Source organism: Citrus clementina, unplaced genomic scaffold (genome assembly GCF_000493195.1).
Source record: "Citrus clementina cultivar Clemenules unplaced genomic scaffold, Citrus_clementina_v1.0 scaffold_7, whole genome shotgun sequence".
Taxonomy (NCBI): Eukaryota; Viridiplantae; Streptophyta; class Magnoliopsida; order Sapindales; family Rutaceae; genus Citrus; species Citrus x clementina.
Genome location: NW_006262075.1, coordinates 2,236,006 through 2,263,394, shown reverse-complemented (window position 1 = coordinate 2,263,394; position 27,389 = coordinate 2,236,006). Strand labels below are relative to the sequence as shown.

Below are 27,389 nucleotides of genomic sequence, written 5' to 3'. Positions count from 1 at the left end.
CCTCAATTCTAAATGCACCCTTAATCATCAGACTCACACTCACACCTTTTTTTTTTTTTAATCTATATATATAATTTAGATTTGTACAAAGTAATCTGTCTAAATGAAACCATTTTTTTAATATTTCATAAATTAAATGTCCCACATTTTGTTTTTGCTTGTCCTTTTGTTTTTTTAACATATCACATTATTTAGGAGGGAAATCTTGAAATAATCGTCAGAATGAGGGCCGAAAATCTATTGGCCCAATTACATGACCTTTGATAGGCCCAAGCTAAGGCCATAATATGAACTGGGCCGAATAAGAAAATAGAGCTTAATGTTGAAAACAGGGATGTCTGACGGATTTAGTAATGGTGCACGCAGCACGCAGACTTAGAATGGGTCCACGTGAATCGAGGTTCAAGCGTTGGTGGTGATCATCTTCGTCGATGCTACAGTCCTTTTTTCGCTGCGAGGATTAAGACTATACTTTCTAGAGAGAGAGAGAGAGAGAGAGAGAGAGTTTTATGTAAAGAAAACTAACGCTGAATTCTCGATCGAAGAAAAACTCAACCCATTTGTAACTTAGCGGGGATTTGGGCGACAACATATATAGCCAAGCACCTGCCACGCGTTGCATGAACATGCACGTGTCCACATACAAGACACGTCACGCACCACCACCTTCATCTTTATAGAGGATGAGACAGGCTAACTATGGACATAGCGCTTCGAATTAAGCTCATTAATTAATTAAGAGCAAAATGTTATTGTACAAATCTTTGATTGTCATCTCATTTCTCTTCCTTGCTGTCTCTTTATCGCATGATCAGGTAGAGGCCTACGATGTTAAAGCCGGCCCGGTAAGGCCTATGGTGAAGAGAGATGAGAGGAGATCACTCATTGAGACAGAATATGGAAGAATCTCAGCGGCCAAAATCAGTACCGATGGAACAAGACGCCCTTATTATCTTCAGTTCATCACATTGGAGCCTAACTCTCTCTTTCTTCCAGCTCTTCTTCATGCTGACATGGTCTTTTATGTCCACACAGGTACATTAATTTTGTATGTGAACATTAAGTTTGACATGATACTAACCTATTAGCTATACTAAATAATAAATATACCTGCATACACGTTTTAAATTTTTGTGTACATGCATGTGTAGGGAGGGGGAGGCTGAGCTGGGCCGATGAAGATGCCATAAGAACACTGGACATTAGGCGAGGAGATGTTTACAGGCTGCAGCCTGGTTCTGTTTTTTATATTGAAAGCAACTTGGAGCAGGAACGAGAGAAACTTAGAATCTATGCTATCTTTTCTAATACAGAGAATGACTCTTACTTCGTATGAGCAATTCTTATTACCAATTTACAATATTGTCATTTAATTGTCTTGATTCTTTCAAGGGATTAACAGGCTTATTAATTGTCTTAAAATTAAACGGACTGCAGGAACCGGTAATTGGGGCATACACTAGCATTAGTGATTTGATCCTAGGCTTTGATAGGAAAGTCCTGCAGTCAGCTTTCAAGGTAATTAATGTTCCGAATCAAAGATTCCGATTTAATACACACACACGCACATACATATTTATATACATATAAATAACGCAATTTGGTTTGGCCAAGGTTTCTGAGGATGTGATAGAAGAACTATTTAATGCAACAAGGCCGCGTCCGATTGTGCATGCATTGCCAAAGAAGAAAAAATCATTATGGGCATGGGAAGCTCGATTCTTGAAGGCCTTTGTAGGTGATAGAGATGCCTTAGAGTTAGAAGCCATGAATGGCAAGAAGAAGAAAGCAAAAACTTATAACATTCTTGATGCTGATCCCGATTTCAAAAATTGTAATGGTTGGAGCTCGACAGTGGATAGGAAAGACTTGCGTTTATTGAAGAATTCAAATATTGGTATTTTCATGGTGAACTTGACAAAGGTTGGTTTCTAATACCATTTGATGTCCTTATTTAGTTTAACATTCCTCGGGTAGCTAGCTAGCTAGCACTCACTAAGTTGAATATCTAAGCATTTTTTTTTTTCAACAAATTAAGGGCTCGATGATGGGACCGCATTGGAATCCAATGGCCACTGAGATAGCAATAGTGCTTCATGGACAAGGAATGGTTCGGGTGGTTTGTCCGAGCACAGGAAAACAGTCAGACTGCAAAAATATGAGGTTCAAGGTCGAGGAAGGAGATGCTTTTGCTGTTCCTAGGTTTCATCCCATGGCTCAGATGTCTTTCAACAACGACTCATTTGTTTTCGTGGGGTTCAGCACATCTACAAGGACAAATTATCCTCAATTCTTAGCGGGAAAAAGATCAGTCCTTCAAGAATTAGACAAGCAAATTTTGAGTGTATCCTTCAATGTTTCTAACACGACAATTAATCAACTATTGGCTCAGCAGGAAGAATACATCATATTAGATTGCACCTCCTGTGCCGAGGAAGAGGAAAGTATAATGCAGGAAGAGATTAGAAGAGAAAGGGAGGAAGAAGAAGCCAGAGAGAGAGAGAAAGAAAGAAAGAGAGAGGAGGATGCATGACAGAGACAAGAGGAAGAAGAAGCAAGAAAAAGAGAGGAGGAGGAAGCCAGAAGAAGAGAGGAAGAAGAAGAAGCGAGAAAAAGACAAGAGGAGGAGGAAGAGGAGGCCAGAAGAAGAGAGGAAGAAGAAAAAAGAGAACAAGAGGAAGAGGAAAGGAGGCGAGAAGAGGCCAGGAGACAAGAAGAAGAAAGGCAAAGGAGGGAACAAGAAGAAGAAGAGGAAAGGGAAAGAGAGGAGAGACGAGAGGCTGAGGAAGAAGAAAGAGAAGCATGGGAGAAACAACAAGAGGAAGAGAAAGACGAGAGGAAGAAGCAGAGAGAGAGAGAGAGAGGGAAGAAGAAGAAAGGCAATGGGATGAGGGACAACAAAAAGAGGAAGGAGGAGGACAAGGAGGAGAATTCGTGAGAGCAAAAGTGAAGATAAGTGGTGATGGCAACAGAATGGTCCTAACAAATGTATTGAAGCTTTGATATATGTGCATCAAAGCTTTAAAGAGTGCAGCTCTCCATCAGTTTGCGTGTATGTGAATAAAATCTGTAATGGCTTCCTTGTTTTTGTTTGGTTTTTGGTGTAATGAGTTATGTGATACCTTGTTTTCTAATTGTTGATATAATAAGCTTTCGCCATCTATTCGTTGGATAGAGAGCTGTGCCCCTTCTGGGCTACTAGAAACTTTCCCGGATCTTTCAAAATTCGTATTATTATGTTATAAATTATATTGTAACTAGTAGCGAGGACGAAGCAAATGTGGTCAAGAGCAGTTGGAGATAAGGTAATACATTCATCATGCCTAAGAATTATAAATAAAACGTGGAACTACAGAATTAATGAAAAAAAAAAAAAGTCTCAGCAGGAGTCAAGTGCTTACTTGAATATCGCAGATCCTCGCGCTACAGTTAACAATGCTGCACGAAGTGTAGCTGATGTTCCACAACTTTGAATACTCCATCATTGGCTCCCACAACCAAGACAAACAGCTCCTCGTTAAAGACGTGCTCCCACAACCAAGACAAACAGCTCCTCGTTAGAGACGTGTGAGGCAAAATTAACGATTCTAGTAAGAGTGTAAGAAACAGCACTAGGATCACCTCTTACAAATTTGTGAATGGACTAGATATTAGCCACCCAAAATGGCGTACCTCACACCGTAACATTCCCGGCTTTCGGAAGGATAGACTTGAAGATATGAACTGTTCCTTACACCGCAAACTTGATGTGACCATATTCAAACAAAAGTTTTTAAGTATTTTGGACAACTCCAGAAACGAGTGTTAAAAGAGGAAATGTTGCTGAATATGAATGGACATTAAAAAGTCGGATTATCAAACGAATACAACGCTATTGGATTTGGATACAGTTTTCTTTCTTAGGTTTCAACCGAAAATGGATTTTTTTTTTTTTTAAGTTTAACTAATGTAGTCATCCAAAAGCCACCGGGCACCGTAAGAATATATGAACATATACAAGGTCTATTATAAGCATTGCGACTATAAAGGCAGACTCATACACTGGCATGGCCACTTATATAAGACACAATGACAGTGATGTCATCAAGCTTGCCACCGTAATAGCGGAAACCAGCATCTTGAGCAGCGGTTGAAAATGGTGTTTGCCTGTTCCTATCCTGTGCCCGTTGACGTGCCAAAGCTGCTATCTTCTGAGCTGTCACTTGGGGCCCTAAGCCAGCTCTTAGTGCGTGAACAACAACGGCAGTAACCTCATTATTATATAAGTTGTCAAATAATCCGTCGGTTCCAGCAACGATGACATCACCCGGGGCAGCGGGAATTGTAAAAACCTGAGCACATGAATCCAAAAATATGTTAAGTTTGTGGCACAACCTGTAATTATGCTCGAATGATTCCAACTGACAACAGATGTGTTACAGTTCATAAAGCAACATGAAGAATGCACAGAAGTATAAATCATAGTTGGCATATACTAGCGCATTAGCATTAACTGACCTGACCAGAGCTAGGTAAATCACCGGTATTGCCACTCTCCAGTTGATATGTAAAATTGAAACCATGCTGTTGTACGGGGGATTGGAAGATGGTGCATCCATCTCTAACCACCATGAATCCACTGTCCCCCAGATTAACAGCATGTATTGCCTGTTCAAAACAGTTGACAATATGAAACCACATGCTAGTTCATAACAAATGTAGCACTATAAATGATTTTCAGGCCCTACTGAAGCACAAAGACAAGGGAGTGAACTAATAGTAGACATTGCTCCTAGGAACCTGAGACAAATAAATCAACATGTATAAACCAAACTCTAATAGAAGATAGCATCTTCACCTAAAGCTTCATTGTCCACTATAGACTATACTTCACAGAGATAGACAAAACAAGTTACATCCATCTAGAAAAACAAAGGTTTCCACTTAAATTCACAATTCAGGCAGGTGTTTTCAGCAAAAAGAATCAATGTTTTCAGGGTAAGAGAGAGAAAGAGTCAGTAACTCCCAGTACAACATAGAAATTTCAGTCTTAACCAATGGCACACGGAAATGGGTTCAACAATTTCTATGATACCTCCTAGAGAAAGGAGTACCATAACTTATAGCATCAATGTAAGAAATCAGAATAAGTTGTAAAATTTTGGTGCATTAAACCTACAGAATCAGCATAACTAGTACTTTTCATTTACCCAAAATTTCTGTAAGAAGAAGTTTATTAAGTTTAAAAAAAGTCGGAAAAAAATTAGAAATGTGTTTTCTTGGCAGAAGCAGCCAAAAATACTTCGTCATCACTGTCGAAGACTGAAAGTAATGAGCATGACTAGCTAGAGAAATATAAAAACAAAAAACCTTGCTTGTGAGGGCAATAATGCAGGCCGTTGATGAACCCTTGGCCTTTGTGCTTGAGTGAGCCTTCTCCAATACCCTGGCAGGGTCAATGGCATGAGTGGACTCCTCTTGAACAGCTCTGAACGAATGGCTCATAAGTTCACGAGCAAACTCTCCTGCATCAACACCAACATCTGCCCAGCCACCAACACCATCTGCTACACCAATGACTTGTTCATCTCCACAAATAAAGTGAGCATCCTCTCCACCTGTTTCTTCTTTAGCAGGATGTGGCAGGTAACATGAACCAGAAAGTAGCTTCAAGGCTCTTTCTCCTAGAATAGTTCTGCAGTAAACACAAAGCAGATAAGTCAGTACAAGAGAGGGACTGATAAAACTTTAAAGGCAAGTTTATATGCAATTTCTGTTATACAGAAACAACCCCCCCTTGTAGTGCTACCAAGCCTATTTCTCATTAAAGTTTATTGGAAAGTTCACACTTTTGGTAAATTACTTAAAACAATATTTCAACTTATTTCAAGAATTAGTCAGAGACTTGTTTTGTTTTCTCACTTTTGGTAAACTATCAAGTATTATATTTTTCCTATATATTTTACTAACTGAAAGTATGATGTTTATAAGCATGAGTTCTCCCCCCCACACCCACCCCCCCCCCCTCCCCCGCCCTCAAAAAGTTATTTAAGGTTGTTCAAAGAGATGAACCCACTTGCATGCATGGAATATTATAGCTGTCTCTCTCAACATGTAAAACACGAACTTGACTGGTTCCTGTTTCCTAATCTCGTCTGTATAATTTACATTAAAGACTCACAAATTAGCATTTAATTCTTGTGAATTAGAGCTAGAGAGGTAGAATACAACTTTATCTTGATAAGGGTGGAATAGAACATTAAATTTGAGGTTTGATTGAAAGTGTTTTTGTAACTTCAAATTCTTAATGTGAAAATTAACATGTTTGCAATTCATTTTTTAAATCAACTTCATTCCTTATTTTCCGCTAATGCTTAACTGGCAAGTATTGCAAGAAGGTGATACATACTAATTGATACAGATAAGAAAACCAATTGAATATTGAAAATCTCTAGTCTATTCCCACATAAAACCTTTCAAGGCAAGCAAAAGCTAGTGTAAGAGAGCGACTAATAAGCTTAAAAGACAAATTAGTAAGCAAATTCTATGATGGAGACACAGAACACCCGCCCCCCCCCCCCCCCCCTCCTCCCCCAATTCTACTCCTACCAAGCATATTTCTGAATAACTAAACACCAATTAAAGGTTATATGTATTATTTTCTGGTGAGCTGAAAGAAATGCAAATGAGGATTCTATGACTCAGCATCAAGAAAACAACTAAAAGCAACAAGAATGTTGAAATAAACAGAAGAAGAGAGCACATACTGCTCAGATGCAACACTGCCTATCAGTTCATTGCGGGAACCTCCATCAAATGATAGATCATGAGCAGAGCCAGCAGAGAAACACATAGAAGACGAGGTGTGGATATTTTTCAAACATAGGCCACCACCAAGTACATTAGACTTGGAACTCCTTCCCACAGAATCAAAAATAAAATACCCAGAGACAAGCCCACCACTTGGCGATTCCCGTTTTCTCGAACTCATCCTAGCTTTATGGCAACGACTCTGACTTCTATCATTGAAATAAACACCACTAGATTTCGCAAACTCTAAGCCATTGCCACAATTTGAAACTAAATCATCAATAAGGACATCTCCACCTACAGCCTTAGTACCAGAACTCGGGATAGAACTCCTTTTACATGAGCTACTTAGACTGAAATCCATGGTCTCGGATAACAACCGAATAGGATATGGCAAAAACTCAGATGACCCAGAATTAGCAAACAACACTTTTCCTCGTCGAAGAACTGAACTTTTAGGATTACACACTCTGTTAAAACCAGAACAGACAGTAGGGTTCAATTTTGTTAGAACACCAGCTGGCATTTTAGCCCCTATTACAAAATACCGTATATTCCACTATTCTCATAAAGAATATCCAATGGAGGGTGGCATTTAACGGTCTAATTTTCATTACTTTCAACACATCAACAACCAATAAACCTGTAAGGAAAACAAAGGCGTCAACTTTATAAACTACATGAAACTTCAAAATGAAATTGCAAATGTTCTCCGAATACGAAGCAAAACAAATTAATGGGTAGAGTGGTAAATTTCGAACCTTTCCAGCTGGGCTTAATCTGTAATGGATTGATAAAGGAGCCCTAATTAGAAAGCTTTGATTTTGATAAGAAAACGATTGATTTAGAAAGAGCTTGACGGAGAACTCCAAGGGAAAACTCGATTGGATTAGAATTGGATTATCCTCTCCTTGTTCAAATGAAGCTCACGTATTACAAGATAACAAGAACCCTAACAAAAACACGCGTGAGAGAGAGGTTAGACAAAAGTTCCAGCTATTTTTCAGTTTATTTTGGACTGTCAAAATGTTGAGCAATTTAGTCCTAGGGTATTTTGGGAAATGCATTGGGATGTTTAAACAAAGCACGTAAGGTAAAGATTATCAAAATTCTAGCTAAATTTTTTTTTTTTAATTTACAGATTTTTATTAATTAATTTTATAAAATAATTTTCAAAATATTTAGTGCTATAAATAAATAAATAAAGAAAAATTATTTTGCTAACTAAACTTGTTATAAACACATTTAATAATAAAAACCATTCTAAGGGCAAGTTTGGTGAAGCCAAACTGAAATCCATTCAAGTTGCCTGGTGCGGGCAATTAAGACGTGGAAATGCGAAATAAAATGGCTGTTACTGTTCTAAGGGCAATAACCACATTACAGTATCAAAATGCCTTCTAATTTCAAAAGGTCAAGTCTCGCACCAATTAGCAGCAATCCGAGCAGCCACTACTCACTAGAGTTAGATATTACTGGTAAGTGGGCACAGTAGCTTCCATTTTCCCATTCATTGGAGAATAGTTAGATGTAAGAAAGTCAATATTATTTGTATTTTGCAGAATCATCCAAGACCATTCACAACAGTGAACTTAAATCAATAACTATAGAGACTTGTACAGGAGCAGATATTGCACAGAAGGGCAGACGGAGGTTTGCTGGAATTTGATCCTGTTAACAGAGTGAAAGATACGATTCAGGAAGTGGCCAAGGCAAAGTTTGTAATTTGGCTTTGCCATTTTTCTCTAGAAAAAGCCATAGAAAATTAGAAAGCCCCCTAGTCCTATGCGAATCTAGATGGCAGTCCATGAACCACACTGCAATGTACAGCACAAGTGCCTCTTACCTGTGAAATGTATTTGATCATTATGACCTTTAAAACAGCAAATATGCAAAATGTATTTGATCATTATTATTTCCTTTTCAGCTTTCCGGAAGTAATGGACAACCCGAATGTTAGTAGATGGTGTTTCTCTAAGAAAGATAAGAATTTCAGTACTGGAATTGAAATTGCCAATCGTGAACCAAGCTCATAGATTGTAAAGCCATGCAGTTTGCAGATGTATAGAAAGATTTTCTGCTCCTATGGAGTTTTTATTATTATTCTTAACTGTAGAGTTTTTTTTTTTTTTTTGTTCCCTGAAATATGACTGAATAGTCCATCCATACTCTGGCGCACTCACTTGAGTCCCAATAACAGACTTGTGTATCAGCAGCAATATTATTTAGAGTTATCTTCACAAATTCATATATTTTCTTAAGCTTACCAGGGAAATCAGCAGTATATATATCCTTGTATGTTGTAGCACGCATTCAAAACCATTTAGGTACTCACTCCTAAATTTTACATTATTAACAGAAGTGGTGAAAACTCCCCCACTTGGCCCTTGACATCAGATGAGCCGCAACTTGCAACTGAACACATGAGCCCAATTGCCAATTTTCAAAGGCACATCAATTCATCGACAATATCTATGTGCATTTGCATATACAACTTTTTAACCTGGTTTGTGAATGCTTGAACTGAGACGGAGTCATTGACACCAGCCGAGATGGGTCTGTGATGTACGATTGAGCCATAATTGACCTTTCAGAATAAGATTTTTGGACTACTTAATTGAACTTCAATGGCTTGACATAATTGAGAATAGCACAAGAAGGTGTTTATTTTACCAATTGGCAGGCATATCGGGGCCATCGCCACGTGGTATTCTCCTTGGGGCTGATTTTCAGTAATCAAAACATTACAAGTTTGGCGAGGAGTTGGCATCAGAAACGAAGTGTTAAAAGGGTTTTGTACATGTGTATCTCCATCTGTCTCTACAACAGTCATCAGTCATGCTAGTGTAAGCCACTCCACACAAAAAAAAAAAAAAAAAAAGGGAAAAAAGTACCATTTCTGTAGCTACTTAGCTACTGCTGCATTTGATGATGATTCTTAAACAGGCAAGATTAGTCGTTAAGTATCACCACTTTTGGAACAGTCATGGAGGGGACCAGGAAAGTACAGGCATCTGAAACCGGTGGACCTCTCTTGAATCATTCACATGGTTTTCCAAGTTATGGACATCCTGAAGCCAACGCTCACCTGCCAAAATAACACATCAATAAAAGCTCAGAGATGCTAATATGCCGAAAACATGGCCAATTTGAAATAAGCTCCAGGAATCCGCAACAAATGAGAGGTAAGCAAAGAAGATCAAGTCAAAGTTAAATACCAGGTACAGTCACATGCTCCTGATTCCTGAAAGTTCTGTACAACTTTGGCCTGCTTGAATTGGACGCTGCGTTCTGTAGGCAGGACTATCAAGTCAGTAGTTAATTAGCATCTGATCATCAACTCCGTGTCCATTGTATACAAGCCCATGTCTCAAAAATTACTTATGGGGACTGGGGAGGGGTACTCTCTGGTGCTAATTGACTTATTAAATTACCATCCGGTAGCGACTGCCAATCATTAGACTTTAGTTCAAAGCAATTTTCCAAGTACAAATACATGCAAGAAGTGTTACTAGCCTCTTTTTTTTCCAATTAAGGACTATGTAGTTCCATATTAATGCTACCACTACTATACTAGATATTTGCATCAAGCAGATCACCTTAAAATCATAATATCTTGAGGCCAGGTATCCAGGGCACCTCCATTATTGGTGAAGAACAGAAGGAACGAGAATTCAAATATTTCAACTCTTTTGGACCCATTTCGGTGAAAGTTCTATCATCTAAGCATTTGTCAAACTGAACAGGAGAATTGTGTAGGTTTATTTGGAGTCTTTCATAAAATAAATGGGTGAAGTTCTTTTAACTTAAATTTTTTACTTAAAAAAGTGATTAATTTTTTATTCATTATTTTACAAAATGAATAAAAAATACCATTATTTTTTTCCTTTTTTTATTTCATAAAATTATTAAAGACATTATCTTTGGATAAAAAAATGTACCACATCCAGGACATTAAAATAATTGCTATTAGTTATGCTGTAAAAATAATCAGCTATGAAGAGAATCAGTTAAGTGTTTGATAAATTTTGTTTTCAAAAGCAGTTATGAACATTTGGTAAATTCTACTGTTAAACTGCTGAGAGAAAATAAATGACAAAAATGTACATAATGTAGGATAAAATTTAATTATACATACAAAAACATGTATATAAAACATTTTTAATTGTATATTATGACAATTTTTACTAAAAATAAAATTTATAATATATTGATTTTTTTTTTATCTTAAATGATTGATAATTCAATTTATAATATTTTGAAATAAATTTAATAATAATTTGATCAACAAATTGATATTAATGAATTATAATACAAAATTTATTAAAATATTGATTTTGTTTCCAATTTGAATAAGGATAATTTTGGGTTTAGGTAATAATTTTAAGGATATTTATGAAATAGTATTAAAAGATAAAATTAATTCTTAAAGTCAGAATTTAAAAGCTACTCATTCCCTACTTTTCAAAATCAGTTGCAGGAGGGATTGATTTTGACAAAAGTAATTTTGATTTTTTTTACCAAACACTAAAATTAGCTTTTAGATTTTGAAAATCACTTTTAAACCTCTCAAAAGTAATTCCAAACGGACCTTAAATAAATTTTACAAAATGACACCCATTGAAAAATAAACATATAATTTGGAAATTTTCTATCTAAGCTCCTGCCAAGTGCTGACTAAACACACAAGCGCATGCGTCTCTGAGAAGTCGAGACGTAGTGAATCATCAATCATGAAGTTCGCTTGCAGGCTCTTTGCATTTCCGGGCCTTCTGGTTCTGTATTTGGTAGTAGGAGTATCCAAAATCCAAATCTAATAAGCATGCCATCGAAGTTTCAACAAATTATATTATCACTGCTACTGCTAAGAATCAAATACAAGTTTCAAACATATTTTTCGTTTGTTTTATTATTAGAAAATCATTTTAAAAATACAGTTTCCTTTTCTTTTGTATTCCAAAAATGCCATGTTTAATTTGACTTCTCATTAATATAAAAAAAAAAAACAATTTTGAATTCTCATTTTTCACTATATAAAATAGTTAGTCAGACAAAAAAAAAATAAAAAAAAAAAAAACTGCCTGAGGTATTATATCTTGATATTGGACTATTTCCAATTCAATATCACGTTCGGACATATTAAGATAGGTTTGTTAAAAAGTTCGAATTAATTGTGACAAGTCCCACCTTGGGCCACCATTGTACACCTAATTACAGCCTAAACTTATCCCAACGGTCCTTAGGATAATTTTTGGTAAATAAAGTGAAAAAAAAATTAAAATGAAACTTTAAAAATAAAATGTTTCATGACAGAAATAAATACCTGGCAAGAAAGTTTGAACTGTTTAAAAATCTAATGGAAAACAAAACAGGAACTTTTACTGCCAAAAAAAATATCGATTTTCCTAATATGTTTCAAGGTAATAATAAAATAAAAGTTCAATAGTGTAAATTTTTTTAAATATTTAAAAAAATAAATTTAGATTATTTTTTAAATATTTATTATTTTATTTGAAATAATTTAATTGATTAATAGTTAGACAAATATATTATTAGCTAATTTTTATTGAATTATTATTATAATAATAAAATTAAATTTGTACATCTAGTACAATGTTACGCTGAACCAAACAGAAGATGAAGTAATACTGAATATAATTCTAGCTACTGTGATTATATTCTATTATTATATCCTACTTTTTATCTCATCCCAACCAATTTAATCCCCACACTAAAAATGCCCTTAATTCTTTAAAATAAAAATAAAAATTGCATACTATGGGCGGTCTCATTCGACGATCGACATCAGAGGGTTCAGCTGACAGCTCACGAATTTTAATCTCGTTTTGACATCACATCCCACTAACTTAATGATCACTTGTAATTGGTTGGTTCATTAAATTGAAATCTCATATTACGCAATAGGACAATCATACAAGTGAACGTGGACGGCCTGCAAGAAAATGTCAATTTATTGCTTCTGTCTTATTGTTATCCTGAAACTGCAAAACGACAACAACTAAAAGACAAAACTCGCATCGGATAATCTTCTCTTCTATTTACCCATAAATTAAATAACCAGGACCTTTTGTGTCATTAAAATTTTTCAGCTCTTAGTGAGTTTCACTTTCTTTTTGACCTTTTTCTGGGGAGAAACTATTAACGTTTTACGAGATCCATTAATAGACTGTTTGATCAGCAAAAATATGTTGCCCTCGTTTTCCCCTCTCTCTCTCTCTATATTTCAGGTTCAGCAATGAACAAAATTAACAGTGGTCCTGAATCAGACCAATAAATGACTCTTACCTCCCATCAGAGTACTGAAATTCTGCAAATTACTGAATTTCTTATCCCAACGGACAAGCAGGTAGCCCACGTTTTAAATGAATGGCAAAGGGTTGTTTGCTTCGCTGAAAACTAATAAGATTATAAAACAGGTTATCTTAAAAGTAACTTTGATCCGATTAGAAAAAAAGGTTCGCCATAGGTCAATTCTTGACAGCTAAAAACAAAGAAACGCAAGCATAAAGACTTAAAAGGGGGCAACATACGTGTTGCACTTTCACTGAAAACGACGTTATTGAAGTCCTGTGCTGGAATCCATATATGACTAAAGCGCAAGTGCAAGCGAGCATCTTCCGTTCCACTCCCCTTTTTATATTTAGGCAATACACATGACATGTTCACTTATCTTAGATTTCTTCATGTCAACCACTTCCTCAGCACTGAATCTGCAAAACTCCTCTTTTCACCACTGATGCCGTTATCAAGACGTAACACCACCAAGAAACATATCAAGATAAAAGATCGTCATTTATTGTTCCATGATATGAAGTTTGCTGCGGAGATTGTATGTAATAATAATCTACTAAAATATTAGTTGAAGCTTATCAACATAACTAAGTCATTGTGGTGTCTGACGCAATAAACAGGGGACCCTGCAGTCCAGCAACAGTTGCAATTATAGTTCCTTCACCAACTCTTGAATGTTTCATGTATATAAAATTATAAATTAACTCACCAAACACACAATCAAACACTCGCTCAGATTACAATGGTCGTTCATTCCATTGATTTAGATTTCAAATAAAATAATAATACATACAAAGTTGACAACATCCAGAGGTCGAACCTTAATTGTCACAAACTACAAATTTTTCAACTACATGTTCATTAATGCCTACAGCTACACAACAAAATAGTGATGATTCTTTCCACTGAGATAATAAGATCCCATACATCCATTCACCATTTGTCCTGGTACAAGCCAGTTTCCCTTGCCGCCGTTTCTGTAGCTTGAGTAGAAACTTACTGCAAAAATATGTTTTATAATTTGAGAGGCCCCCAATACACATCTGAAAGCTTAATTTACTACCGTCTAGAAAACATTCAAGATAAGGCTGCTTGTTGCACAAGCCTGTGGATGGCTTGATATTAATTACTTCTACTAGGGCATTTCTGCAACTCCAATGGTGCCCCTATACAATTTACATCTTACATCCCCCAAGTCAAGAGCTAGTTCCTATGTCTTTGCCAGCAATCTCTCCTCCTCCTCCCCCTCCTCCTCCAAGTGATGCTGCACGTGCTGCCACGTCAAGAGCACCACCAGCAGGTGGAACCAGAGCTGATCGACCAACACCGGGGGTGGCACCACCAGCAGCCATCCCTAGTCCAAGAAAATCAAGCGTGGGCTTGTTGGGACCAAACACAGAAGGTGTTCCCATCATCAATTCCTTCAATCCAGAACTTCCTTCACAAGGCAGCCCAAGACCAAGGCCCGGAAGAGATACGTTGTCGGACTCAAACGACCTCTCACTCCATCGAACACTGTCTTCATGAGCAGATGCTGATGAAGAAGATGAGACTATCCCAAATCCACGAAGCAATGTAGCATTAGATGCAGCAGCGCCCATTTGAGCAGCCTTTTGAAGTAGTGCAGTGGCAGACATAGCTGGCTGTGAATACTGCCTAGGTTCTTGCCCCCCACTTCCAAATATTGATGAACCAGGGTTGGTTGAGAGGCACAAGGCAATAGGATCTGTTGATGAAGAGGAACCCACATCAGTTGGGCGTTCAGGTGGAGCCATGGCTCTCATTAAGTCAGTAAGTACAGGGGTTTGAGAAGGTTGCAAGGTTGCTGATGCAGTTGAGGAAGCAAATAAGCTTGCAAATACACTGCTACTTTTAGTTCCAGTGCCGCTTGAGCTGCTGCTGCTGCTACAGCTTCCATTTAAGGCAGCTGAAAGGGGTGCTTCTTCTACAACTTGTGGGGAATTTTCAGGCATCTCTGAAAAACAAGCAAAAAAGAAAATGGAAAATTTTTATTTCCCTTTCTCCAAACCCACTACTTTAAACATACAAACATTGAAAGGTACGTTTTTCTTTACAGAGAACTTTAGAACAAAAAGGAAAATCACTAATGGTTTTCTTTCTCTAGATCACATCTCTTTCTTCCTTCCATAACGTTTGAACCACAAGAAATTCTTTAGCAAGATTAAAAACTTTTATCTTTACACGACATATTGAAAGGAAACCACAATAAGAAGCTTATATGCCTTACACTTCAATTCTCCCCAGACCCAATCGCTTACTCGACCGTGTGATGTATGTAATAAATACATCCAGATAACAACAAAGCTCGGTAACAGACAAAAACAACTACAATCCAAGATCTACAAAGAGCGGAGAGAGAAAAGGCCGGAAAATTTCGCGGTTCATTACTTTAATTTAACAAAAATCAAATTCGACCGAACCCCAACAAAGAATCAAAAAATCTCATTTTGGCTCATTTCATACCTGAACTCTGCCCTGGCGAAACCGAGGAAGATACAGCAGCAGTTGACTTTGTGAGCGCTGGTGCCAGAACTGCCGTTGGTGGTGTCGAAGTAGAAGAATCAACGGGCTGAACTTTCGGGTCGGATTCTGTGTTCGGCTTCACCATTCCCTCAATTAGATTTGGTTCTTCACTCTGAACTTTGGCGCTCTCCTTTGTCAGCATATCACAGAAAGCTCTGTGAGTTATGAAGCTATCCCTCCTACGTGCACAGAATAAATGAAAACAAAGAAACTTCAATTTACAGAACTAAATCGCCCAAAAACTGCAATAAAAACCAGAAAATTGAATCTATCAAAGACCTGGAAAATACAGCCCCACAATCGCATTTGTACTCTTTAGTGCCACAAACTTTGGAGTGTGCTTTATAATCAGACTGCACAGCATATTTCTTAGAACACTTGTCACATTTCCACTTCTTTTCCCCGTGCTTTCTACAAAAGTGCTTCTTGATACCAGTAAGATCACCTAAAGCTCTAGTGGGATCGTGATGAACACAAGACTTTTCTGGACAAACATAAACTCTCTTCTTCACTTCTTTGTTCGATCTCTGCCTCAATTTCCAAGGCAAGTTATGGCCTCGTCGATGAAGCTGCAAATTCTGGTCTCTTTGAAACCCTTTGTTGCAGATTTCACACACGAATCGGTTGGTAGCCAAGAGGGTCTTAGGAGACAGAGCGATCACCTCTGCATCTGGATCTGATTTTTTTTTTTTTTTGGTGGAAAAAAAATCATAACTCATTAAATGTACCAAAAACAAAAACAAAAACAAAAAGAAGTTAATTAAATTAAAGTATCAAATTCATGTGTAATAAAAGAACCTGGTGTTCCAGGGAGGCTACGCTTTTTCTTGTTGGTGGATTTGGGAGGTGCGTTTTGGTTACCAGTAGAAGAGACGCTAGCTTCACCGGAAGCTGTAGAGGAATTTTCCAAGTCTACCGGCATGAGAAAAATCAGAGAGCTGATATTTTAACTGAAAAACGATAAGACTTTGTTTAGGGTTTCTTTGACATCAAACAACGGGACAAAAGAGAGAAAATCTGGAGTATTTATCTTAGAATTCTGAAGAAAAACTTTTTAATAAAGGAAGAAAGTTTAAAGTCTTTATTTTCGTTTTATTTTATGATATATCTATGTGTGCGTCTATATATATGTATATATTTTTCCCCCCTAGGGTTGTGTAATCTTTTGTTGTAGGGTTGTTTATAAGTGTGTGGCCTTATTACTCTACTCTCTCAGCTACTGGTCAATCAGTTTTGTTTATTTTTTATTTTTCATTTAAACACCTACCGGGTATATGTGACGATATGCAGTCTCCCCCCCCTCTCTCACCCAAAAAAACTCACGGTACCCGAAGAACTCAAATGATTTACCCAAGACTGTCAATCAGCTTTCCGCTTCAAATTTTACTCTCCAGTTCCCCAAAGGCCAAAACCAACTTATTCTAACATACAAAACAAGCAAAAATAAAAGGGGATGCCCAAACAACAACCATCAGAGATCATTTGATCCAGCGACCAGAATTAAATCAAACGTCCGGAGAAGCTAGCTCATCACAAATCCGACATTTGAGATCACGCAAAATCTAGCGCCATCACCTCACTGCTAATGAACACACGGGTACAGAGATATGAAATCAGAAATGAACAGTACAAGAGATACAGAGTGAGAAAATAAATTATTTCATATGTGGACGTGGGAAAAGCTGCCAGAGCTTCGGTCTTTAGGTTTATAGCTTGCTGCTTGCCTCTGACCCTGAGGCTCAGCTCTCCTACTCCTTTTGTAGAAAGTAGAAAACCAAAAAGAAATTCAATTAAAAATTTTAATTGAATAATTAATTAGATGACAAGTCAGCTTTGATTATAGTTTAACTAGAGGGGTTAAAAAGTGGGAGTGGGTTATACTTTTGTTGTCCAAGTCCACCAACTCTTTTTATTTACCGCGTATTTGTCGAGTTGAGGCACCGCATGTCGGAATGCATGACCATCGGATGCTTTGTCGTTTAGCGTGGGGTTTAAACTCCTTTAGTTTTGTTTCTATCAAGTGGATGGAAAAGTCAAACTGCTTCAATTCCCACATTAAACTTTTTGCTCTATCCACCCAATGAGATTTCCAAACGCGGCCTAGGTCTCTGGGATAAAACATGTGCGATTGCCACCTTTTTATTTTAGTTTTATTTTTTATTGTTATTTTTTTAAATGGATTTGGTTAAGTTAATCCCCCGTATTATGAGCAGAAATGAATGTTGAAAAGCATAGTACTTTAGATATAGAAAGAAAGTCACGTGGGTACTGGGTAGATACTTTCTCCAATTCTTGCTTTGTAAGAATTCTGGAATACACATTAATATCTTTTGAAGCAATTCTAATTAGGGTTCGGCAATGGTAGGGATGTTTCACTGTATACTACTCTTTTGTAATTATATGATTAAAGTTATAATATGCTTTGGGAGGGGTAAAGAGCCTTAACTGTGACTACACCCCAAATTCGAATTAGTCGGGGCCCAATGCGGTCGCCGGAAATTAGATGGTTTAAACCAAAAAAGTTATAATACGTATTTTTATTATTTATCACTTTAATCGAGTAATTATGAAAAAATATTTCATGGTAAAACGTTTCCAACATAATCATTGCCTTTTGATTAATAAAACTTCATCAGTTGTTTTTATGACTTTTTTTTAATAAACATATATTTAAAAACTCGCAAATAGAAATGTAAAAATAGGCATTTTTCTTCAATAAGAGATGATAAATCATAAAACTATTTCCTAAAATAATAGAAAGAAATAAGAAGAAAAAAAAATAAATGGGGTTATTATTTTAAAGGTGTTTTTGATGATATTAAACATCCGATAAAATTAAAGACTCTCAAAATGAATAAATTGAAAAAAAAAAAATCATTAGGGTTTCCCATTGGACGGGCATGTGAAATAATCTTGATTTACTTCTTCGTAATAAACATGATAAAAAGCTGAAACAAAATCTAGCACAGGCTACTTGTACCTACCAAAATATTTCAGCTAGTTACGTTAAGATTTTAAGAAAATTAATCACGAATGCGACAAGATTTGGATTAAATCATATCTCGTCATCATCAAGAAGGACAATGCAAAATTACGAAGAAATTTTTCAAAGCCATAGAGTGGGAAGGAAATAAATTTTGATTACAGATTCATTGATTATTGGGTCCTCGGTGATCCTCTTTACAATTTGATCTTCACTATAAACAGAAGTATCAGAACACAATATTGTTGGTGTAGTTCCTCTCAAGTTTCAATTCTTCTACTAAAAAAATTTAAGTTTTTCGTTACACTCTTTATCAATAACTACTAAATTTATTTTCTTAATCCGCAACTTATAACATCATGTTTATAATGTATAAAAATTTGTTATGTAAACCAAATATATACACACACACATACTAGAGACTTTTTTTAATCGAAATTAATTGAAAACCATTGTGAAATAAAATCAGTGACAACCAAGTATACATGGGATTGAGATATCGACAAATAACAACGTCGTCAATATCACTTTTTCCAAGTACTTCTATAATCGAAGGAAAATTTTGATCCTAAAGAGAATTTTGATCTTAAAGAGCTTGGCGTGGGTGGACTGATTTGGTATTAATAAGCGTTCCCCGGTCAAGGAAGGGAGCAAATTTAGAGTAGAGTTGAGTTTAATAATATTGTAATTTTGTTAATTTAAAGCAAATGATGATAAGATTGAGATTAAACAAATGCATGAACTAAGAATACAACCGAAAAGCCGGCATCGAATCTTCCACCCAATTGATCATCTCTTGCATTGACTAGGATTGCCCTTTCCCATTTCTAAATTCAAACTATCCATTATTTTAGGCATCATTTAGGGCCCTCTTCAGTTTTATTCTTTTTTTCTTTTCACTTCATGCTTTGATGGACGGCTGTTCTTTCAATCACTATTTTGATTTTTGCCATCACCACTCGTAGTTTATTGGGATTAGGCTTAAGCCATCCTGTCCCTCATCCGTCCATTTGCTTTTCAATACAGATTTTATTTTGTAAATCTTAATAAAGCAAAATTTGAAATCTCAAGTCCTTTTTCTTCATTTTATGATTAAAAAAGAAAACAGAGCGTCGATTGCTCTAGTTTTTTTTTTCTTTTTAGATAAACGATGTTATTTCTCATACATCGGGCCAATTTGGGATTGCTGAGTCTGATGAAATAAGCTGCTTGTGCTGTGTAAATTAAATAAGTTACTTATTAAAAAAATAGCTTGGTATTTAGTAAACTGTGTCGTTTTGGTTACTGTGAGTTTGAAAAGTATAGTACATGAGTTTGATAAATCTTATTATTAAAGTACTTTTGTATTATATAATGACCAAAATAGATATACTTTTATAATTGCCTTTTATTTTATGTTTAATAAATTGTTTAGACATATTTTTTTCTTAAATATGTAAAACTACAATAAAAAAACCCCATTAAGAAAAATGTGAAGAACTTCATAATCTGTTCCATAAAATATGATAAAATTTTATAATTTTACATAATATAAATAAAATAAAAAGTAATATGTATTACGTTCACAATAAACTTTTTACTATAAAATTCCTCAAATTTTCCATTTCTTGGGATCTAGAGCCATTAATATTGTGATACTAAATTGTGACGGTAATATCTAATGATTTATATTTAGGATTTATGAATAAGTAAGATATATTATCTTTTTATTAAAATATTAGGGTTATAATAGGTATTTTAAAAAGACATAGTAGTTTATTAAATAAGCTGCTTATTAAAAGCAATCATGTACATGCTTTTTAAAGCTACTGATGAAATGGAGGAAATTATGAGCTGCTTTTATAAAATTTACCGAACATTATTTTTATCAAAAATTATGAAATAAGCAGCTTATTAAATTTCAACCTCAATCCCAAACAGGACCAACATGTTATCCCACAGCTTTTGTAATCTTAAATGTGCAAATTTGCGCTTATGTACGTTCTCATCATAAATATGGAGTTAAAATAGTAAAAACATTGATTAAATATGGGTATTTATAGTATCTTTTAGGGTGTAAATAGCACCCAAAAAAAATGAAAAAAAAAACTCTTGTATTATGTGCTTTACTTTTCAAAATTACAACTTGTATATTTAATAATTCGATTGAGATCTTGTATTTAATTTTATAATTTAAAAGAATTGAACTGATGCTGGACCCATTGAACTGATTAATATCAATAAATTTACAACATGTCAAATGTCATTGGATGCAAACATTTTTCATATTTAGCATGATTATGTTTACTCTTTAGAAATCACTCGTAGCGTTTATTCCTTATCTTTATGAGTCATGGCCACATTTGAATGTGGAAGGCTAGAAGTAATGCGCTTATGTCTCGGTGCAATAATCCACCCTTTTGAAAGTGACTTCATATCTAAGACTCGGCTTTGGCATTTCACTATCATTCTTAAAGAAGATTAACGTTAGAAGTCGAGGTTTCACCCTTAAAAGGATAAAACATTTTCCCCTTATGGCTTATCCTGCTACTAGAGGTTGCCACAAGGATGGGATTGACTTATCAAGAGCCAGATGCAACTCTTCTTGCAAATCCCAAACAGCCACCACGCTTCATTACAATTCCACATTATTTTTTAAAATTTTATTCCCTTATTTGGGTATAACAACTTCACCCTTGATTAAACATACCATAGTTCTTTTAACAATAAGAAAAAAAAAAAAAACATGTGCGATATCATGAGTAACTTTTCACCTTGTAGCACACAATGTAATCTCATATTACATCATTATTTATTATTCATATTATTATTATTATAATTTAATTATTAAATTACAAATTTAATTATAGTTGGATAAAGGTATTGACAGAACATTCTATAGTATAGTTGAAATCCAGATTAAAATTCTACCGATAGCTAGAAAATAAATTTCACTTCCACAAGTAAAAAAGTCACTCAATTACTCACTTTAACAATGAACTAAGATAGTGTTTACTTGCTGGAGTGGGAGTGTGGAGTATGGATTCCTCCCACTCCATGTTTACTTACCTTAAAAAAGGGGAGAGTAGAAGTGGGAATCTGTGGATCCCACTCAATTTTGGAGTGGGGAGTGGGATTCCCACTCCCATGAGAGGAGGTGGGAGTGGGAATCCACTCCCCCCTCTTCCCATTTTATCCTTATAATTAAAATTAAAATAAATAAATAAAATTTAATAAAATAAATAATATCATATTTATTAAATTTAATAAAATAAAAATAAATAAATATTATATTTAAATTAATAATATTAAACATTAATTTTAATAAATATTAATTATTTATTTAATAATAATAAATATTTTATTCTAAAAAAATATTAATTTTGTACTATATTATCAATAATAATATTTCATTTGTGTTGCTATTATTAATAATTTTTATTCACATAATTTAAATTTAAATTAATAAAAAATTATGATTTACATAATTAAAGAATATTAGTAATTATTATTAATTTATAAATATAATAAAATATTTATTTTATTTTCCAAATATATTTTTTATTAATTTTTTAATTACAAATTATAATTCTGTACATAAGGATAAAATTATAATTTAAAACAATTTACTCTCAATCCAAGACAAAGTAAACAAATAATTGGGATTCTGATTGACAATCCATACTTTCATTTAGTCTAAGTAAACAACCCATTTCCACTCCCACTCCACAGTCCTAATCCAAGGATTCCCACTCCTCAAGATTCTCACTCCAATCCAAAAAGTAAACACAGCATAAGTGAGGAGGAGTCAATTGTTCTAAAAATTTATTTGAATTCAATTTATTCAAAAATTGTAAATATGTACATTTGAAATTTCTTATTTCTTATTGCTAACTTATACTGTGGGAAGTATTTTATGTTTGTCTGCTTAAATTATCTACGAAGCATGATTAGCTTTCCATGCTTTTACTCTTTACCTGAAGGTCCTTTTTCAGACAATGATATGTTAAAAGTCCATTACTTCTATTACAAAAGATTCTTTAACATTGCAAATCATGTCAACGATAAAGGAAAATTTGATGATGTCATGAAATTACGGCATGAATAATTTTTTAAAATATAATTTTTTAAAATTATACATAAAATTAGAATGAAAGATAAAATAAATTAATTAATAGAAGAGTGATAAGTTGGTGTTTTAAAATTACAAACAAACAAACACTTATAAGAATAACATAAATTTATAAATTAACATTAGGCATGGCATCATAAAATGATCTAGTTGTTAATTATTAAAAAAAATTAAAAATATACCTTAACATGACTTCTACATAATTTTAGTGAGAAAATATTTTATTCGTTTACATTGCATAAACAAAGAAAAAAAAATACTCATCAAGTAAAAACAAAAAATAAGATTTTATGAAAACAATTAGAATAAATTTTATTGAATTAGTTTAAGTATAAATTTTATATTCATTTTAGGACATTTATAATTTTTTTTCATTTTCTATCATCGTATTTGTTTACTACACAGGTTATTTAAGGAAAACTATTTATCTTGATGTGGATAATATTTTATGTAGTATGAAACTTTTCTCCTTACTTGTACTTAGAGACCATTTGGGTTTTGCTAATAAGGAGGTTAGAAACTTAGAATGATACAAAATCACCTCATCTTATTGCACCTTTGATAAATATTAAAGAATAGTTTTTCAAAATTCAATTTTAAAAATAAACTTTATTCTTAATAAAGTTTCACGTATGTTATCATATGCATGACATAAACCCAAAACTATTATTATTCAATTTAGAAACAAAATTAATAATTATATAAGGTAGTCAATATTAGAATGAGTTTTTATTTTTTTAATATATTAATTTATTTTACCATGTATTGACAATTTTTAGGTGTGATCTATAAAATATATGTTTATTTTACAATTAATATTGATCTATAAATTTTATATTATATTTATAAATTTTTGTTTCATTTACTAGTAATACACTAAGTTACTACTTTTCTATTAATTTACTTGTTTTATCTTCTATTTACAAGTCATATATTCCATTTACATAGTTTATATTTTATTTCACCATTATTAATCTAATATTTTTCTTTCATTTTTCCAAGTCTTTATTGTCTAAATATATATTTTAAGGACCAATTCGCTACTTCTATATTAACTTAATTGTTTTACCTTGCACATGCTATTCTTATGTGTGATTTCCAAAATTTATGTTTCATTTTATACCTAATGTGATTTACAAGTTTTATATTATTTTTTTAAAGTTTTTCACAAATCTTAAGGCCAATTCATCACCCATTTATTAATTAATTAATTTTACCTTCAATTTATAAGTTTTATATTCTATTTACTTAATTTATGTGTTATCTTGCATTTAATTTAATTTATAATTTTTACGCTACATTTGCAGCCTTTTTTTGTTTACTATTAATACACAAATTTACCACTTATCTTTTTTTTGTATAAGGCTTATGTTCCATTTACATAATTTATGTTTATTTTACACGTTATGTTGATTTACAAGCTTTATGTTACAATTGTAAGTTCTTGTTTTTTACCAATAATAATACAATAATTACTACTCCTATATTAATTTACTTAGTTTATATTCTATTTACAAGTCTTATGTTCCATTTATATAATTTATGTTTTATTTTTAGGGTTGAGGATTTTAACCAAACCCGATCGATCTATTTCGATCCGATCAATTCCAATTGATTGGGTTGGTATCTATTTTATTCGGATTGGACCACGGTTTATAAAAGTTGAACCCGAATGTCTTCGATTTGGAATCTATTTAAAAAATTGCAAACCGACTAAACATGACCAAACTAACTACACACACACAACAAATATAAAAGATTTTTTCAATTCAGAATTTTAAAGTACGGAAAAATTCGAGAAAATTTTAAAATCGTGCGGTTTTCAAATTTAATTTCATAATACTATCAAAACTCATGGTTTTAAAGTTTTTTCATATTTTCCTGCATTTTAAGCCACGTGTCGAGCTTTTATTAATTGCTTGCTAAAGTTACAATAGAATCATCTACACCCTATGGTTACCTATCTAAACCTAATTAAAATTAAAAAAACCCTATAAAAGTTAAAGATGTTGCCGCCATAAGCCATGCCTCTTTCCTCTATCGTATGTCAAGTTTCACCATTGTCCATCGTCTTCCTTCCGTCACCAACTTTTGTTCTTTTTCACTTCAGTTTTCTCCTTCTTCTTCTCTTTAGTTATGATTATTTTCCTTTCAATTACTTAGATTTCTTGTTTTTAATCTTTGGTTGGGTTGGTTGTTGTTTGATAGATATAGAGATGCTTTTTTCTGTCCAAACCAACGAACCCAAGCCAAACCGAGACGAAATTTCTGGTGCGGTTCGACTCAGTTTCTGTTCATGCTTAGACCAGCTACGTATTGAGAAAATCTCAACCCGATTGATTGAGTTCGGGTTCGGCTTGAGTTGAAACCAGCCAAACCCGACCTGTGCCCTTCCCTCAAATTATTTTACACTTACTACTTATAAATTTTATATTAATTTTAGAAGTCTTTTGTCTCATTACAATATTAATAAATTATGGCATCATAGAATAAATCACAACATAAATTCCTAATTCTTGGAATTATTCATACATTTGCCACACATCAAATTTAAGAACACAACATACTCCTAATTATTGCTGAGATAGATTTTAGAGCTATATCTATATATTATATGCTACATAGATAGATAGATAGTAATAATTGAAAAATTGGAAAAAAAAAAAAAAAGGTCAAACAACTGCTTATAACTTTTATGGGTTTTCAGCCACATTTTTTTCTCAGAAAGTTCAGAACTTTTTTCTCATGGCAATAATTTTTCTCATGTCTTTTGTCCCGGCAAATTTATTCACCTCTCCTGTAATTTTCATGCTGCCAAACTGAAAAGTGAAAACTACAAGGCATTGTTGTTTCTCATTCGCACAGTTTTTGTTGCCCACTTCAAAGGTGGATTGCGAAGAAATTGAAGCAGTGAATATTTCTGAGTCTTTTAAATAAGCTCTCAACTTTAACACCATCCTCAGCTGGAAAAGGCGATTCCCTCTTTTATTTCTCGACATTGACGGGGGCAAAAGTTGTAGCGTTTTCAATAACGTCCCCATTCTAATGATGTTGCTGCAACAACCAGTCTAGCAGGCTTACCCCCAACTAACATCTGTCGGTAAGAATTATTTAATGATGATAAATGTTTATTTAATTTTATATATTTTTTTTAAATTTTTTTAGTGTTGTTTGATTTTTTTAGTATAATTTTAAAGATTAAATAAATTATTTTATTTTTACTATAAAAATTTAAATTAAAAATTTTTAAGAGTAGAGATTATTATTTTTAAATATTAAAAATATTTTTTAATTCATCAACAATCTTATTTTATTTCTTTCGTAACATCATTTTAAAAACTTACGTATTAAAATTCTCATTGACAAAATTCTTTCATAAAAATTCAATTAATAAAAATTTTACTTAAATACGCTCTATTTGTAAAGGTACATTAAACGAAACCTAAAATTATTTATAAATTTTACAAACAGTGGCAGGTAAGCAAAACTCGATATCAATTTCAGGATTTACTTTTCAATCTCATGAATCGAAAAAGAAAAAAAAAAAAACTCAGTTTTCATTATTTTTTTTTTTTTGGACAATCTCAGTTTTCTTTAATTCCATTAAATAATAGAAAATAGAAATGTTGCTAAACAACTTTGGCCGCAATGACGAATAATTGCCATTTTTGTGCTTCTAGACACAGTACATGTTTTCATAAGGAACCTGATTCCGGGGTTCAACCACAAAGGCAGACTGATTACTTCATGTGGCAAGAATTTTTCATAATTCACTCTGACTCTGCGCTGAAATGTGCAGCTCCAACCCAAGTTGTCCCGGGTGAACTCCAAAATTGGTCAGGCATTTCAGATCGTTATACTCCAAGTCCCATCTGCTAAAAGCTAGATCATCGATTATTTGGAATAGTTCCTCTTGGGTCCAGGCGTATCAATCACTGTTAATTCCAACCTTTTTGGTTTTTTAAAAAATTTCTTTCCTCTTTCCTTTAGGAAAAACTAAAAAGGCATGCACAAATTCAATCAATTATGAAGCCTCATTTGCTTCTTCATGATGTCGGGCCCTGCCCGGCTTCCCATGAGAAATTGGAGACTTGTGTCACTTTGACTTCATTTTGATTTTGCAATCAATTTGGAAGATGAATGGGTGCTAGAACCTTCGAAATTGATTGAAAAAAGTGTATGGTTGTTGTCAAATGTGAATTATTCTCTGGCCGTGGGTTACGCTGTTGGGCTTTTGTAAACATTAAGGAGGGGGGGGGGGGGGGGGGAATAAAAAAGCAAAAAAAAAGAATAGGCCTTTTGACGCTCTTCAAAATTACCCTTTTTAATTGAAATTGCCCAAGTGACCAGAGGCAAATTAATTAATTTCTTATTATCAAGATTTTAGGATTTTTATGTGTTTTGTGAATAAAATTTTAAAAGAAATACTTGTTTATAGTGAAATTTTATGGGAAGGATAGCTAATTTTAACGTATAGATTTGTATTGTATAAATTAAATTGGAGTATTTTAGAAAATAAAATTCAAAAGGAGTGCTGTAAGGATTTCGAGGGGTGTTAAAAGCTCGGCTAAAATTCTTGAACCTTACTATTTATAGGCTTAGCAAGCTGTACATCTATACGACTTCATTTTATTCACGAGTGTTTCTATA

At 33.9% G+C, this 27,389-nt stretch overlaps 3 protein-coding genes across 5 annotated transcripts; 1 reads left to right on the top strand and 2 right to left on the bottom strand.

Moving 5' to 3' along the window:
- The first annotated feature begins 616 nt into the window (after positions 1 to 616).
- Positions 617 to 3,088, top strand: LOC18037166 (vicilin-like seed storage protein At2g18540). The gene is given in 5 exon segments (XM_024180390.1): positions 617 to 1,035; positions 1,152 to 1,330; positions 1,438 to 1,518; positions 1,615 to 1,923; positions 2,039 to 3,088. Coding segments are annotated over 5 exon segments (1,758 nt in total). The 5' UTR covers positions 617 to 746; the 3' UTR covers positions 2,939 to 3,088.
- A 299-nt stretch (positions 3,089 to 3,387) lies between these two features.
- LOC18037163 (probable protein phosphatase 2C 80) lies at positions 3,388 to 7,821 on the bottom strand. Its single transcript, XM_006425656.2, has 5 exons — positions 7,551 to 7,821; positions 6,747 to 7,432; positions 5,350 to 5,674; positions 4,498 to 4,647; positions 3,388 to 4,331 (listed from the first exon to the last, which is right to left on the bottom strand). Exons 2-5 carry the CDS (start codon positions 7,313 to 7,315, stop codon positions 4,035 to 4,037), a joined length of 1,341 nt encoding a protein of 446 aa, XP_006425719.1. The 5' UTR covers positions 7,316 to 7,432; positions 7,551 to 7,821; the 3' UTR covers positions 3,388 to 4,034.
- Positions 7,822 to 13,833: 6,012 nt separating this feature from the next.
- On the bottom strand, positions 13,834 to 17,394 carry LOC18037161 (protein indeterminate-domain 2). Of its 3 annotated transcripts, none has more exons than XM_006425655.2 (5): positions 16,913 to 17,394; positions 16,444 to 16,595; positions 15,925 to 16,321; positions 15,586 to 15,824; positions 13,834 to 15,076 (listed from the first exon to the last, which is right to left on the bottom strand). In XM_006425655.2, the coding sequence occupies exons 2-5, from the start codon at positions 16,565 to 16,567 to the stop codon at positions 14,298 to 14,300; spliced, it is 1,539 nt and encodes a 512-aa protein (XP_006425718.1). In that variant the 5' UTR covers positions 16,568 to 16,595; positions 16,913 to 17,394; the 3' UTR covers positions 13,834 to 14,297. The 3 variants fall into 3 exon arrangements, with proteins under 3 accessions (XP_006425718.1, XP_024036000.1, XP_024036001.1); XM_024180232.1 differs by having other exon boundaries at positions 16,996 to 17,394; XM_024180233.1 differs by having other exon boundaries at positions 17,115 to 17,394.
- Positions 17,395 to 27,389: the final 9,995 nt, after the last annotated feature.

What these genes read in the sequence shown, in the direction of transcription:
- LOC18037161 (XM_006425655.2), bottom strand. Translation starts at nt 16,567, where the DNA reads ATGCCGGTAGACTTGGAAAATTCCTCTACAGCTTCCGGTGAAGCTAGC. An exon ending in TAGCCTCCCTGGAACACCAG is followed by an intron (nt 16,322 to 16,443) that starts GTTCTTTTATTA and finishes AAAAAAAATCAG; the next exon opens with ATCCAGATGCAGAGGTGATC. An exon ending in TTCGCCAGGGCAGAGTTCAG is followed by an intron (nt 15,077 to 15,585) that starts GTATGAAATGAG and finishes CTTGTTTTTCAG; the next exon opens with AGATGCCTGAAAATTCCCCA.
- LOC18037163 (XM_006425656.2), bottom strand. Translation starts at nt 7,315, where the DNA reads ATGCCAGCTGGTGTTCTAACAAAATTGAACCCTACTGTCTGTTCTGGT. An exon ending in GGCAGTGTTGCATCTGAGCA is followed by an intron (nt 5,675 to 6,746) that starts GTATGTGCTCTC and finishes TGTTTACTGCAG; the next exon opens with AACTATTCTAGGAGAAAGAG. An exon ending in TTATTGCCCTCACAAGCAAG is followed by an intron (nt 4,648 to 5,349) that starts GTTTTTTGTTTT and finishes TGTTTTGAACAG; the next exon opens with GCAATACATGCTGTTAATCT.